The following is a 16972-nucleotide window of genomic DNA, read 5'->3' as shown; positions in this document are numbered from 1 at the left end:
ATTAAACACCTAATTTATACAGACAGTGTTCGCTTGCCAAAAAGAACCAATCTTTAAGCTAACATCGCATCGTGCCACAGTTAAAGCCTTCCTCTTTTGTGCCAAAGTGCGTACGTTTCCCTGTATGCCTGCCCGTTGCCAACTGAATACAAGTGCCTGAAGGACAATTTCCATAGCAGTTTCAGGCAGCCGTATAGTGGGGTTTGGCCCAGTGTTGCTTAGTCACTTCCATGTTAACTCCTTGAACCCTACTGCCCTAACATTCTCCGGAAATAGCCGATCTACAAGCTCACAACGCGTCTCAATGTGACACGTTGTGAGCTTGTAGACCTGCTATTTTTGGTGACGAGATTTGGTGTAGAAGGAAACAACTCGGGTCTATTTCACTAAGTGTAGAGGGTAAACTCTATTTTATACTGCATCATATGATGGTGTTGCACAGTGAAAATAGCTATTTTGAAAATCTTTCTCACCCAAAATATGGACACCAGGATGAAATTGGTTAAAGGACAAACAGCATTGCAAGTTGCTTTCATAAATGGCCCTGGCAGTTTCCCATGGTGGGGTCGACACAGTGTCTCAGCAGGCAGAGTGGAAATTTGGGAACTGGATGGTTCCCATTTAGATTCTCTGGCTCCTCCTGGCTTCATGTAGAAGTGTCCTCGACCAAGACACTAAACCCCCTACGAGGGTGGTGTCTCGCATGGTTGCCTCCATCATCAGTGTGTGAATGTGTGTGAAAGGGTGAATGGAATGTACATGTAATGCATGACCCTTTGAATAAAGGTGCTATAGAAATGCCGACCTTTTATAGTAGCCAGTGTATGTGTGTGTGTGTGTGTGTGTGTGTGTGTGTGTGTGTGTGTGTGTGTGTGTGTGTGTGTGTGTGTGTGTGTGTGTGTGTGTGTGTGTGCCAGTGTATGTGTAGCCAGTGTATGTGTAGCCAGTGTATGTATGTGTAGCCAGTGTATGTGTGTGTGTGTGTGTATGTGTGTATGTGTAGCCAGTGTATGTGTAGCCAGTGTATGTGTGTGCACACACACACACACACACACACACACACACACACACACACACACACACACACACACACACACACACACACACACACACACACACACACACACACACACACACACACACACACACACACACACACACACACACGCACACACACACAATCAGATGGGAAAGCAGAGATAAATTCAGTCACATGAACATGTACACTACACACACACACACACACACACACACACACACACACACACACACACACACACACACACACACACACACACACACACACACACACACACACACACACACACACACACACACACACACACATACACTACTACTACTGTCAATGTTCATTAAGAACATAAGCAGATGTTGGATGAGTGTTTGATCATGTTTGGATGAAACAGAGGATTAGGAGATCAGCCTGCATGACCTCTGGTACTCACACATCACATTGAAGTGACGCTCCAGCACTCATTTCAGCCTCTGGTTGATTTGGAAAATGTGTGCTTTCATAGTTTCCTTGTAATGTCCTTTCCAAAAATGTACTCAGCTGCTGCTGTCCCGGTGAGGCTAAAGCAATTTTTTTTGGGTGCTGGCTTCTCTCTTCTCCTCACGTTACTTTCCTTTGCTGAGCAGTGAGCACCTAAAGACTCTTGATTTTGGGAGTGTTGCAGGCATTAAGGTTTCTCTAATAGTTTATTGTACCTGTGATATAGGAGGTATAGGGTCCCTCTATGTAAGCTCAATAGGTTCTGTTTGTTCCTCCATCAGTTAATTTGATTAATGGGCTTTCCTCTGAGGTCAGACAGAACAACAGGAGGCTCTGAAGTAGCTGTTATATTGTATGTATAGTATTGCCATAGTTTATGGTATTTGTGCTACATTGTGTGAAACGTAGTATTGGATATTGTATTTATATTACGTTGTTGCATAATGTTTATAGACAGAGAGGTATGCCTGTAAGGCTATAATTATAGATGACTGTGACTACCTCACCTCACCTAGTGTATGCACATGTGTCACTATACTATAGGCATGCACTGTCATTAGTGTGGTTGCCCGAATGGGCAACCAGACTATTGTTATAGATAAACTTTATTTGTAGATAAACTTTATTTTGGCCTGCTATTCCTCCCACAGTTTATTTTTCCCAATTTAGTGCCATATGTCAAAATGACCGGCTTCACCGGGAATCGTGCACTTGTATTTTGCTAAGAGATTGGTTACATAGTTTAATTTATATTGATTTATTAGTGCATTAAATTTCCCCATCCACTTTAATGGAAAAGTGAAAAAACTCAAATTCAAGTATTTTTTTTCTCAGAAACCGTAAGAGCTACAGTTACCAGATTTGGTGGGGAGGTTTATGATTAAGTCCGAAATTATTTAAAAAATATTCACGCTATTTGGCCTCATGGTGGCGCTATAACAGCCCCCTTTACGTTTTGGCCTATAACTCTTGAACCGTAGGTCGTAGAATAAAAATCTTTTTTTCCCTAGATTCCTTGGGTCATGACGCAACTCCCCATATAGGCCACGCCCATTTGCGTCAGGATAGATTTTCCGCCATTTTGAATTTTCTTCAAAACACACTTTTAGCTCCTCCTCCCACATATTTTCTCCAAATTTCACAAAAATTGGTACACATGATCTCTGGACCCATTTGATAATCTGGAGCGAAACAGAATTTTGATAGTCCATACCGTTCGTCCGTAAATGGCTTCCAAAGTTAGAGGGAGGGGCCCGTTTTACAAAAAAGCCCACAAATCACGAACAAAACGTCCAGTCAATCCCAAATTTGAATCACATGTCAAGGGTGGTTTACTCAACAAATTCCCAAAAGCATTTCCACTTTGATCCATAGGGGGCGCCACAAATGCTCAAAATGTAACCTTTTGATTCAAAAACCATATGTTGATGTTTCTAGATAAACTATTTTTCGGGCTGCTACTCCTCCCACAGTTTTTTTTGCCCAATTTCGTGCCATATGTCAAAATGACCGGCTTCACCGGGAATCGTGCGCTTGTACTTTGCTAAGAGATTGGTTACATAGTTTAATTGATATTGATTTATTAGTGCATTAAATTTCCCCATCCACTTTAATGGGAAAATGAAAAAATGCCCATTCAAGTATTTTTTTCTCAGAAACCGTAAGGGCTAGAGTTACAAGACTTGCAGGGGAGGTTCATGATTTAGTGCGAAATTATTAAACAAAATTATACACCAGTCGGCCTCATGGTGGCGCTATAACAGCTCCCTTCACGTTTTGGCCTATAACTCCTGAACCGTAGGTCGTAAAATCAAAATGTCTTTTTCCCTGGATTCCTCCCAGCGTATTCTTCGAGTCCCGGCGGCAGCGACCCGCGACTCGCGTCGGCACAACCACACTCTGCAATTGCCCTGAATTGCGACGCGTCTAGTTGTGTATGTTGTTGTCTGTACTGAAGCTTTTAAGCTCTTAATTCCAAGACACATTTCTCCTATGGGAGACACATAAAGTGAACCTTGACCTTTGACATGTGGTCCCGTGGGATTCATACCCAGGATGTCAGAATTGGGTCTGTAACTCAGTGGTTCTCAAAGTGGGGACCCCCAGGGGTCCTTGGGGGGGGGGGGGTTCCAGGGGGTCCCCAGCAAAAGTAGTTAATCTAGCATCACAATCATTTTAAACACTTTATCCATTTATACGTCGGCTATTCAGAAATAGTAGATGCACTTCGTGCCGCGCTGCGAGCTACATCTGTTTTTTTTTTAAACTGTTTGAATGTTTGAAAAAGTTGTAATAATTTTACATTTTTTAAACTCAAATCTTCACCTCTGGGCATCCCTGGCACAAAGCATTTTAAGATGGCGATCCATGGCCAAATATCAATTTGGGGGGCCTTGGCACAAAAAAGTTTGAGAACCACTTTCCTAACTGATGGAGCCTCCACCTGGCCACTGATCAATAGTTTATCGACTCTTTGACTGACTGTGATTGAACTGTTGTTGCCTCTCTATTGCCTCGCTATGTGTAATTAACTCTCTCTCTCTCTGTGTGTCTCTCCCTCTCTCTCTCCCTCTCTCTCCCTCCAGTGAGCAGAGTATCTGCCAGGCGCGGGCCTCTGTCATGGTGTACGATGACAGCAGTAAGAAGTGGGTTCCCATCAAACCGGGCCAGCAGGGCTTCAGCAGAATCAACATCTACCACAACACTGCCAACAACACCTTCAGGGTGGTGGGCGTCAAGCTGCAGGACCAGCAGGTATAGCTCACACACACACACACACACACACACACACACACACACACACACACACACACACACACACACACACACACACACACACACACACACACACACACACACACACACACACACACACACACACACACAGCTATTGTAATGTATATACTGTAGGTAAGTCACTCATGTACTGTAAGCCACTGTCTTGAATGGCTCAATACACTATCAAATCACAATACAAGGCTATTAAACTTCATATTTTAGACCTCTAACTCAATGTCTTATTTGAGGGGGGTCACAGGTCAAAGTCAAGGTTAACTAGACGCGTCGCAATTCAGGGCAATTGCAGAGTGTGGTTGCGCCGACGCGAGTCGCAGGTCGCTGCCGCCGGGACTCAAGGAATACCGTCGGAGGCTGCGCCAATTACATTGTCACGTAACTCCTGAGATCACTTGCGTTTCATTTTGAGAGGATCAGTGTTGGGTAACGTGCGTTAGTAACATAACGCCGTTACGTAATATATTACCGAATTGCGGTAACGGGTAATATAACGCATTACTACAGGGAGAAGCTGTAATATATTATTAAAATGACACTACGTTACTATGTTACTTTGTGCGTTACCCACCAAAGTGATGGTGTTTTTTTTATCCACCCACAAAGCCGCAGCATCTAGCCTAGTAAAGGTATTAAATTGATTGTCAGTGGCTGGCAGCACAGTGTGCACATCTAATCGCAAAAAACAGACGCTTATTTTGTCTTGATCAACAGCAATACATTTTGACAAAATACAGCGAAATCCCCAAATTCTTAATATCCAGTAGCCTACAGTAAGCAATAGAAATTACCTGCAAACAAATTCAAAGTTATATGCTATCAATATCACACAAAAGTAGAGAGAAGCTGTGATCTCACCTCACAAACAAATGGACAAGAAATATCTGTCTTTTGCAAACAACATCCATGTTCTATTCGTTTGTCAACAATGATCTAAATGGAAAGTTTATTTCAGCAGCTAGAATGTGACAGTGTTACATAGTTTGAGCCGTTTTTGCTGCGCAGGCCAGTCCTCGTTTAAGTTCATTGCTTTCACCTGTTCTGCTGTGCGCAACAGGGCATATCTCCGCCAGGCCAGGTTTACCTACCCAGGCCATGAAATTCATAGGCAGTCATATTAGCCAATTAGAATGAAATATGCTAAAACTGACTCATATACTGATACAGAACCATATATAGGCTATATATGGTCGCTGTCGGATGGAAACCTTGTATGTTCTTTTTTTTATTATTATTTTAAAACAATTTAAAATTGTGAAAATAGCCAATCTGCAAGCTATAATTATTAATAATTAAGACATATTATATTTTATTCTTGTCATGTCATTATAGGCTACATTATAGAAGGTATATGTCTATTTATGAATTGATTAATTTAAGTAAATACATTGATTCATCAATGTAATTTATAATCCTATCTTATAATTTAAATGTTTGCCCATCTCTGTGTCCCAAAAATAATTTGTGGGCTAATAATAATAATAATACAAAATCTAGTTCACTAGGCAAAGAAACACACCTTTATGGAAAGTTTAGGGTATTTATTGAATACATAGAATGTAATGGAGGGAAGTGAAAGGGGTTCCGGGGAGGGTCGCCGACCCTGGAGTCTTTGGGGAGGAGGTCGTTAGCGTAGTCAGCACAGTACACGTGGACGGCCGATGGCGTAGTCAGCACGGCACTCATGGACCGATACCCCCAGCAGGAACCTGAGAAGTGGGAGAGAGAGGAGGAGGGAGAGAGACGGGGAGGGATATAGAAGGAGAAAAGGGAGTGGTGGAAAGCACAACCTGTGGAGGTGAAAGGGGTGGTGGAGGGATGCTGAAAACGTTATGAGCTTGAGTACGGATGTACGAAAGCGAATAAGGGGCTTCTGGGTAGTTCTGACAAGGTATAAATAGCGCCAGGTAGATTGGTAAGGGGGCGGAGTAAAGGTGTGTATCCCCGCCTCCTGAACATCTGTTGTTCCAACGCCATTTCACTAGGCAAAGAAACACACCTTTATGGAAAGTTTAGGGTATTTATTGAATACATAGAATGTAATGGAGGGAAGTGAAAGGGGTTCCGGGGAGGGTCGCCGACCCTGGAGTCTTTGGGGAGGAGGTCGTTAGCGTAGTCAGCACAGTACACGTGGACGGCCGATGGCGTAGTCAGCACGGCACTCATGGACCGATACCCCCCAAAAGAGACAAAGAGAGCAACTACTAGACTAAGGAATTAGCCTGCTCTGTTTTGACGGGCCCCATAAAAAACACGCCAAACTGGTCTAGAACGGGGAAGAATTCGGAATGACCGAGTGGCTAACTGATGAGAAACTGACGTGTGGAGGAGTGGGAAAGGAGGATGGAAAGAAAGTAGCCGTTGTTGCTGTGTGGCAGGGCTAGAAAAGAAGGAGAGTTGGAAACTCAGAGGCAGGAGCCTGTTGGAGTGGAACAGAGGTAGCCGTCTTTGCCGTGTGGCAGGGCTAGAAAAGAAGGAGAGTTGGAACTCTGGGGCGGGAACGTGATAGTGACTATGGTACTGGCAAAATGCAGGGGTAACCGTTGTTGCCGTGTGGCAGGGCTAGAATGGGGAGGGTGAGAGAAAGGAGGGAGATGAGATGGAGGGTGAAAAGGTCGAGAGGATTGGGGGAGAGGGCGGCGAGAAGATGGAGGAGAGAGGGGAGGGAGAGGATGGAGGGGAGAGAACGCATGGAGGGTGAAGAGGGCGAGAGGATTGGGGGAGAGGGCGGCGAGAAGATGGAGGACAGAGGGGAGGGAGAGGATGGAGGGGAGGGAACGCTGTGGGCGCGAGCGCGCTGCAAAAGAGCTGTGGGGGGAGCGCTAGGGGCGAGCGCACTGTGGAGAGCGCTGTAGTGGAGGGAGCGCTGTGGATAGAGCTAACGATGTTCGTAGCTAAAGGTGTTAGTAACACCGGGCAGCAATGTCTGTGGACTGGCAATGTCTGTTAGTAGCGCCAAGCAGCCATCTCTGTGGAGGAAACAATGTTAGTTAGTTGGAAACATTGTAGTGATAGCGGTGGCGGCTAACCACGGGAGCGATATTGGTAGTATGTCGGGTATGAAAGCTCGCAAGCTCGTGAATGGAGCGAGCAGCAATGTTAGGAAGGAGACAATGTTAGTTCGGTAGGAACATTGTAATAATAGCAGTAGCAGTTGTAATAATAGCAGTAGCAGCTGTTGCCACGTGAGCAACGTTGGTAGTATGTATAGTAAGAAGCTAGCAAGGGAGCATGATGCTAGCATAGCTCATGAATGGAGGGAACAGCAGTGTTAGGAAGAAACACATGTTACAGTAGTTCGGTAGGAACTTGTAGTGATGGCTATAGCAGCTGTGGGAGCAATTTTGGTAGTATAGTAAGAAGCTAGCATGGGAGCATGATGCTAGCGTAGCTCATGAATGGAGGGAGCAGCAGAAAAGGGGGGGGGTGGATGGGGGGAGGGGTTATTGAGGGGAGGACAGGAAAGGACAGGGGGGGAGAGTGAGGCGATGCCACCGCTGGTTGTGGCAACGGGGTTTGATTGGGTGGCATGCTCGAAAGTGAAAGCGGGGGGGGGGGGGGGGGGTGCGCTGGTGCCAGGTGTGGTCACGGCAGTGCTTGGGTGGTAGGAGAAAGGAAGGAGACTGAGGTGGATGTAGGGATGGGTGGGGTGGGGGGGGATGAAAATGCAGCCTGCGGTACGAGGGATGATAAGATAGACAAGACAGACATTAGGGGTGGGTAGCAGGCACAGGGTTAAAGATTGGAAATGTATTGGAAGAGTAGTAGTTGGAAAGAAGATATGTGGGCTGGTGGAGGCAGTGCTCTTCTGGGCAGGCAGCCCTAAGCCTCCCGGAGCGGCGGGTGACGTCATCCGGAGTCGCCGCGGTAGCTTCAGTGGTGCGTGACGTCATCGGACCGCGACTGGCGCGACGAAGGCCCCGGTGTTGTTGTAGTGCCGGCTGTTGTAGCTAGCGTTGTGGCTGTAGCTAGTAGCTACTAGCTAACAGCTGGAGGAGCCGTGGTGGCACGGACCGGGGGAGCCGTGAGGCGAGCGTTAGCGGGGAACGGTGGCGTTGCTGGCCGTCGGGGACGCCGAGCTGCTCGGTGGTGGCCTCCTTGCGGTTCGGCCCCGCTCCCGTTCCCAAGAAGTCGGGCGATGTTGTGTGGGTGCGTGGGACCGACCTGAAGGATGTCGCGGTTGACCGGATGGTGGGATGATGGTAGACAGACGTGAAGTTGAGGTGTCTGGAGAAAGCAGAATGCGAAGGCGCTGGGAGAAATGGAACGGCGGGACTTGGACTGGCTGGAAGAGGTAAAGTGCTCTTGCTGCTAATCATGCTGAAAACGTTATGAGCTTGAGTACGGATGTACGAAAGCGAATAAGGGGCTTCTGGGTAGTTCTGACAAGGTATAAATAGCGCCAGGTAGATTGGTAAGGGGGCGGAGTAAAGGTGTGTATCCCCGCCTCCTGAACATCTGTTGTTCCAACGCCATATAATTTAATTGTTCAATTTTAGCTTTTTTTTTAAAAGGAGGAGTTCACCCAAAAAAGATCTTATTTTCTATCAATTGCACACCCTATGAAGCCTTGAATCCATGGATTATTTTTTGTTTTTGTCGCATTCCTAAGCTAATAATTTGATTCCCGTCTCCTACCGGCTAATGTATCCGGTAGGAGACACAAAGTAGATTATTTGTGTCTCCTACCGGAAAAACACACGGTCATCAAATTATTGTCTTAGGAATGCCACAAAAACAAAAATAAATCCATGAATTCAAGGCTTCATGGGGTGTGTAATTGATAGAAAATAAGTCATTTTTTGGGTGAACTCCTCCTTTAAGTAACTAAAAAGTAATATGTAATATTAATATATTACTGTTGCTCAGACAATAATATGTAACGAAATGTATTACTTTAAAAGGAAGGTAATAAGTAATAGTAATATATTACTAAAATAAAGTAACTTGCCCAACACTGCTAATAAACACATTATTCACAACTAGTTAATTATTCACTAGTTATGTGTAGCTTGTAGATCTGCTATTTTCGGCTTTAGGGTTAGGGTTAGAAATGACAAAAAAAAAAGAATGTCCTCACAAGTATAGTATATGCGCGTGTGCGCGGCCAACTTAATTAGTGGTAGTTAACGATGTTAATCCCCCTCTCAACAGACACAACTTCTCCGTCTGTCACTCTCCCAGTGGACTCATTAGCATGTCATTACATATCATTAGCATGTCATTACATCACCGCTCTCGGCAAAATCACTCATTGTCCTGATATGCCCACTTTTGTCCACATTTTCAGCGCTAAATTCTTTTGTATTATATATCAGTAAACCCATTTGATTACTAAAATGTTATTTTAGTACATTTCAATCTATGACTTTTTATTTATTTTTATTTTGTATTAATCAGTAGAGATGTCTTCTCCGTTATTTGTGAAAGGCCGTACATCACTGACACACCCTGGCAGCTGGTTTGCCAACAGCAATATATTATGAGTTATAACCCATAATGACAGCTAGTACTGTCAATGTTCAGTAGCTAATAATTATGTCCATATGACCTTATAATGGGACATATGACAAATCAATCAACAATTAAGTATTTTAGATTGATAATTGATTGGGTGGTCTGCAAAAAACTAAACAAAACAGGCTGCTTCCCTCTAAAGCTACCCCCCCCTATCAAGTGACAAATTGATTATTGATTGACTGTTTATTTGATTTATTCTGACTGAGAAGAGTCTCACTGCATCTACAATGGCCAGTGAGGAGTATAATGTACCTGTCAGGAGGGAGGTTTGGACTCAAAACAAGTTCAGGATTAAACAGGGTTTTAATGCAGGAAAATCACAGCCAATAAGTGTACAACAAAGTCCACGAAACAAGAATTCAAACTGAAACGCTGGTGATTTAGTCCAAATCCAGCAGGCAAAGACAATGGTCAAGTCCAAGCACAGAAACATGGGTCTAAAGGTCATTATACACCAAGAGCTATTATTTCACATCAAACGTATTTTGGTGATGCCTCATTCATACAGGTTGATGGTTTTATTTGCGCTGAAAAATAGACCTCATTCCGCTTCATCGCCTCTTTGTAATCGCGCTCAGTGTGCAACTGACCACAGCCCTCCTCTGAGACACAGACCAAGTGGACAGAAATGGTACCATTATCTTGAGCAGTAGTGAGGACCAATTATATGAAGAACGGTTGAAAATTGGTGAAGTCGTCCTTTAATGTAAATTAATAGCAAGAATAAACACTCCCGGTTTGATTATGGACCTTAAATATCAGACTGACAATACTGATGAAACAGCAAGCACAGGGACAGTGTACCAGAGAAAACACAAAATACTATCTGGCAAAGAGCAGGGTTCAAATAACAGTTGCGTGATCAGCAGAATGCTGTGCAGGCGTGAAAGTGCACTCTGATAGGTTGGACTGAAATGAGATGATTAGTAGTGGGTGTGAATAATGACAGGGAGGGACAAAGAAACACATGGGAGGATGAAAACAATAGACCATATTCACACGGCGGCCATGTTTCTATGAAGTCAATGAAAGTAGCCACCCCGGGTGGCGGCACTTTCAATGTTAAATTCCAATATGGCCGCCGTGTGAATATGGTCTATTTAAGCACATCTCCTCCTATCACAGTGATTCTCAAGCCTTTCATGTCAAGTGCTTCAGAATCCCACCACACTCTATCTGGAGGCCGCGCCCCTTGAACCCAAACACGCCTCCATGGCTGTCTTGAGTGACAGTGTGTCCACACAAACACGCCCGCACGGTTGCAATGAGAACAGGCTATATATCTATCTATCTAGCGATCGCGCGACGCAATTATTATATTTAATAATAATATAGATTCTGAAGCACGCGTCAAGGACCCCCACATTTTATATATATTTGCCCATGGACTCCCCATCTGAAATGATTTTGTGCCAGAGATCTAAAGCCTAAAATGCAAACAGAAATATATTGTTTATTTATATGTTCCAATGTTCTATTTCAAAAACACAATTAGCCTAAATCGTTAATCGCAATTATTTGTAGGACAATTAATCATCGTTTCGCGCCGCGTTTTGAGCTTGTAGATCTGCTACTTTTGAGTGACGCTGTAGTATGATCAAGTTGGGCGTTAATTTACGACAAAAACACAAAAAGTTAAAATGTGGAGATAAGAGGTTTCTACCCGACAGCAACGATGTATCTTTCTCTATCTTTCTCTCCTCTCTCTCTAGGTGGTCATCAACTACTCCATAGTGAAGGGTCTGAAGTACAACCAGGCCACGCCCACCTTCCACCAGTGGCGAGATGCCAGACAGGTGTACGGCCTCAACTTCGCCAGCAAGGAGGAGGCCACCACCTTCTCCAACGCCATGCTGTTTGCCCTCAACATCCTCAGCCAGCAGGATGGAGGTAGGAGCATTAGCATTAGCACTATATGCACACCCACCACCTAGACTAGAGGGGGCAAGGCTTTAGCCATTGAAGCCCTATCTACATTCAGTACTTCGTCTTATGGTGAATAACGAAAATAGCTGATGTGCATATGGGGGCCCCATATTAGCTCTTGAAACGGCCCCTGTATATCGGGAATTTCGTTTTTACATTTCAAGGATGTCCTTGAAATTTAAAAGTTTGAGATCCACTTAGGTTAGCGTGACCAAACATGGAAAACAACAGGGGTTTGGGGAACACACTGTTTTACACCAACAAAATCCCTTTCCATGTCGCTGATGGGGGTGAATCTGAGGACAGTGTTGATGGTCGGTGGTACAAGACCCCTTCCAAACATAGCAGGCTTTCAGACCCTATTAATAATACACCGCATATTTACCCCATTTAGACAACTGCCACTCCACTAGCCGTCTTTTCTTACATTTATTTATTTGGGGAATTTTATAGTTTGTTTCAGACAGGCGTAGTGAACAGAGATACAGGAAATGCGGCAGAGAGAGGGCGTTAGAGTCACTCCTTTTGAGTCCTTTTGTCCATGTCTATTGTTGGCAGGCATACATAAAATAATTACCATTTTATGTAGCGTAGTTTGCCAGGGAAAATTCATTTCAACGAGTTTCGTACTTGGCAATAAAGTTCTCCTGTGCTGCTCTCCCAGAGAGTTCACTGTTCTCTATAGAGGCACTTTGTTTGAGTTCATGTGCAATACATATGACTTCATTATGAAGTCTCCATCATCTGGTTGAGGGCTTGTCCTAGCTGTGGAGAGATGAATAGTGGTATAGGAGCAACATGGGGATGTTGCATTGAAACCATAGACTGTAAACGAAAACATGGACTAAGGGAACGGTGATTTTATCCATTGGTTTCTACAGACCTGTTTTGAAGACGGCGAATTCAAATCCACCATCTTGGAACCTCCCCCTAAAAGCTACCGGAAACAAATGCTATTGGCTGCAACCGCAGCGAGGGCGGGTCTTCACTCAGTATAGCCAGTAGAAGCCCTAGTAGCATTACCCTACTTTATCATTAATTTAAAAAATGAATGGGACCATCATTTACAAAAACGCATATCATGGTAATTTAAAAGAAGACTTTAAACTAGCGACTGAAAGCCTGACAATGATTACTTAGGTAATAAAATCAAGTGTAAAGTCCGGTCAAATGTCCATCGCAATCAATGGCGTTGTAATCTGTCTGCAAGCCAGCCGGAGGGGAAATAGCGACACCTGCTATAGGCTATTAATGAGAACCGCAGGGAATTTGGCACTTCCTCATGATGAGCTTCATTTTAAAGACGGGCATGCTTCATGCCTGACAGACTGATTAAATATCAGGGGGTATTCTTCATACCAAGATCAATCAGATGGTATTGATCCCGGCGTGGGGTATTGACCCAGCCAGTATGGTCTGTCCACTTCACACCATTGTGTCTTAGTAAAGGAACAACCTCATTGTAAGACCCTCTACTAGGCACGATAGAAAATCGTTGCTGTCGGGCAGAAACCTCTTATCTCCATATTCAAACTTTTTGAGTTTTTTTGGGGTAAATTAACGTCCTACTTGATCATGCTACAGCATCACGAGCTTGTCGATCTGCTACTTTTGCTACTTTTGAATTTGAACCCTGAAAAGTAACAGTTTTGGACATAATGAGGTTTCCACCCGACAGAGACGATATTATACATCAATCAGGTGATGATCGTGAAACGGTGTAGTTTGATGAACGTGTGATGAATGCTGCTCTGTGACAGCAAGTCTTCAACGTGGCTTGTAGTCCAAATGAAACAGAGTTAAATGCGGGCCATGCTGCCATTCGTAGATTGGCAAGTTCAGATCTCCACTAAAAACTAATTAGGCTAAATGTCAGATTTGATTGAAGTTATAGAAATTAAATCTTTGGTTTCATTTTGGTTTCATCCAAAATGTCTATTCGAAGCCTTGCTTCAATGCAATCCAAACCCTAAAAACAATGAACAATACAGGGAGTTGTTTCCTTTATGTGCTGTAGGGGCTTTATCGCGTCCCAGCAGGCTGTCGGCTAATGGTCCGTTTAAGTGACCGTTTAATGTCACCAGCCACAGACCACTCTGCCTGTGACCTTTACCGAGCCGATATATAACCTGGAAGCTCCCTGTCATAAATCTGTATTTATATTTAAATGCACGGTCGGGGGCACATGCACAAAAACGCACCGGAACACACACACACACACACACACACACAGTCATTGTCATAGAAAATCTCCATCATGTGGAGAAGGGTGTGGTGAGCGGTGAGTGGAAGTGATATCGTCTCTGTTGGGTGGAAACCTCATATGTCCAAAACTGTTACTTTTTAGGATTCAAATTCAAAAGTAGCAGATCTACAAGCTCAAAATGCGTCGCTTCGCGCCGTGTTTCGAGCTTGTGGATCTGCTACTTTTGATGCGTTTGTGTGACGCTGTAGTATGATCAAGTAGGGCATTCATTTACGAAAAAACACAAACGTTTAAATATGGAGATAAGAGGTTTGCTGTGGGGCAGAAACCTTGTATGTCCAGATTTCAGCATTTTATGTTTTTTTGGAAAATTAATAACCTACCTCGTCATACTGGCATGTCACACTAAAGTAGTGAAAATAGATGATTGACAAGCTCGCAATGCAATGTGTTGTTGTGAGCTTGTCGATCTTCTATATTTTCGCTATACTTTTTTATATTTTGAAAGTGAAAATGAAAGTCCAATGTGGGTTTTATAAATATTGACCCAATGAAAAGTGTTTAACAAGAGCTTGTGACTAAATAATAACTACATCGGATCAATTGAATCACAGGTTCTTTGTCTATCGGATAGACTCTATCCGCTTTTTTGACATACTGTACAAGGTTTGTGCCTGACAGCGACGATATACTGTATGGAAGGGGATTGAATTAGGTAATGAGACAGAGAGAGAGAAAGTGACAGAGAGAGAATGGTGTGTTTAATGAGAGAGAGAGAGAGGGACAGACAGTAATCCCCCCAGTGTGTTGCACCCCCCCTCCCCCCTCCCTCCAGTTAATTAGAATGGGTCATTGAGAAGAGCTCCCATGGGCCTCGGTGCTACAGAGCCACGCTTTTCATCTGCTTGAGACAACACAAGATGGCTAGCACAGAGCCTCCACTGACTGACTGACTGACTGACTGACAGACAGACAGACAGACAGACAGACAGACAGACAGACAGACAGACAGACAGACAGACAGACAGACAGACAGACAGACAGACAGACAGACAGACAGACAGACAGACAGACAGACAGTACAAATGGAACCCATTTGTACATTCTCAGAGTACAATTAACACCCACTTTTACTGTGTACATAACCAAACTACGTGTGCGTGCGTGCGCGTGTGCGTGTGCGTATGCTCGCGTGTGTGTGTGCATACAGTATGCCTTTCTCCAGGCATGATAGATCATGATCAAAGTGAGAATGAGGCTGTCTCCTTAAAGCGCCTTCTCCTCAATTCTAAAATGCTGTGGCTGCCCCCTCTAGTGGTGACGAGGCCTAACGTCACCACAAACAACTTGCACAGCTCTGTTGTGAAAGGAAAAAGCTGTTGTAAATGATAAATCATTGTTTTGTACAACACAGTGACAGGAAGCTAGTTGTTTATTTTTAGATTCATGAGATTTATGAGGTGTGTGTGTGTGTGTGTGTGTGTGTGTGTGTGTGTGTGTGTGTGTGTGTGTGTGTGTGTGTGTGTGTGTGTGTGTGTGTGTGTGTGTGTGTGTGTGTGTGTGTGTGTGTGTGTGTGCGCGCGCACGTGCTTGCATGTGTGTTCTTATTTATCCAGCATGTTTTACAGCTAGTACAACCACAGCAAGCTCCTATCCATCACCTACACTACAAACAATCCAAGCTAATAGAAACTACAGCATTTTAATTCTTTGGCAGTTAGCATGCTGAAATAGAAGCCATTGTTCATGGAACAATAACAAAATAAAAACAACTTTTGAAATCTTGTTTAAAATGTCCAAACCTGCCTATTGATGATGATGTCACCGGTAGGAAAGTTTCTGAACTGTCCACACCACAGCCCTCCTCTGAGAGCAAGTAGACAGAAATGATGACATCTCTTAAATGGACATTAGTGAGGACTAATTATACGGAGATAGGTTGGAAATAGGTGAAGCGGTCCGTTAACCACTTGAACTCCACCATGCATATTCTGTGGGGAACATTTGCCAAAAAATTGCTGATCTACAAGGTCAAAACGCACTGCGTTTTGAGCTTGTAGCTATTTTTGGCAAAGACATTTGATGTAGACTGAAAAAAACTAAACGGTCTGAGTACAGCTGTAACTCAATTATGTTTCACTAAGACTATCAGGATTTAAGTGGTTAAGAGTATTTAGATATTATTTAACCATCAATGTATTTCATGGTGAGAGACTTTTTTTCATGGGCTTTCTTTTGCACATTTACTGTACTTTCCGTCACCGTGCGTCTGTATCTCATCAGCGTACGAATAGATCAACTAACCTGCAGTTAACGATGCTGCATGGTGGTGACCTGCATTGAAACGGGAGATGCGGGCGGGGCTCTGCTCCGCTCTCTGCGCGCCTGCTGCTGCGGAGCGGCACGGGTTACACAGAGAGATGACAGGTGATACTGTCACTGAGGAGGAGGAGGAGGAGGAGGAGGAGGAGGGGACAGGCAGAGCCCAGGACAGGTGAGAGAGAGAGAAAGAGAGGAGGTGATGGAGGCGGGTGGGTGGGGAGAGGAGGAGGAGGAGGAGGAGGAAGGAGGAGGAAGGACAGGCACTAGCCCAGGGCCAGCGATGGTCATCAGGGAGTGGATCTGTCAGTGCTTCTGTCTGTGCTACGGTCGATTCTTCCTCTTCACTATGTCATGTAGGTGTGTGTGTGTGTGTGTGTGTGTGTGTGTGTGTGTGTGTGTGCGTGTGTGTGTGTGTGTGTGTGTGTGTGTGTGTGTGTGTGTGTGTGTGTGTGTCTGTCCATCCGTCCGTCCGTCCATCATTGCATGTCATCTCTAGCAATGTCGTGAGTGTGTGTGTGTGTGTGTGTGTGTGTGTGTGTGTGTGTGTGTGTGTGTGTGTGTGTGTGTGTGTTTTGCATTGGGACATATATGTGACATGCACACATGTATGATGCTGTTTTTACAGGCGTGGTGTTTTTATCTTTTATTGTGTGTTACTGTTTAATGTACGTCAGCGTGTGACGTCCATGTGA

At 44.2% G+C, this 16972-nt stretch overlaps 1 protein-coding gene across 5 annotated transcripts in view; it reads left to right on the top strand.

Annotated features, from left to right (window-relative positions):
- evlb (Enah/Vasp-like b) overlaps positions 1-16972 on the top strand; it is an 83287-nt gene that overhangs the window by 49456 nt on the left and 16859 nt on the right. For 4 of the 5 annotated variants that reach the window (XM_080453179.1, XM_080453177.1, XM_080453176.1 and 1 more), the window contains exons 2-3: positions 4099-4267; positions 11539-11716. In XM_080453179.1, the coding sequence (XP_080309305.1) occupies positions 4099-4267; positions 11539-11716 (347 nt within the window). Of the gene's footprint in view, positions 1-4098; positions 4268-8063; positions 8601-11538; positions 11717-16972 lie in introns of those variants that run through there. The other variant, XM_080453180.1, reaches the window with a different exon arrangement.

Source organism: Gymnoscopelus braueri (assembly GCF_963280865.1).
Source record: "Gymnoscopelus braueri genome assembly, chromosome: 16".
Classification (NCBI taxonomy): domain Eukaryota; kingdom Metazoa; phylum Chordata; class Actinopteri; order Myctophiformes; family Myctophidae; genus Gymnoscopelus; species Gymnoscopelus braueri.
The sequence above is the reverse complement of the archived record's forward strand: the minus strand, read 5'-3'. Positions and strand labels throughout refer to the sequence as shown.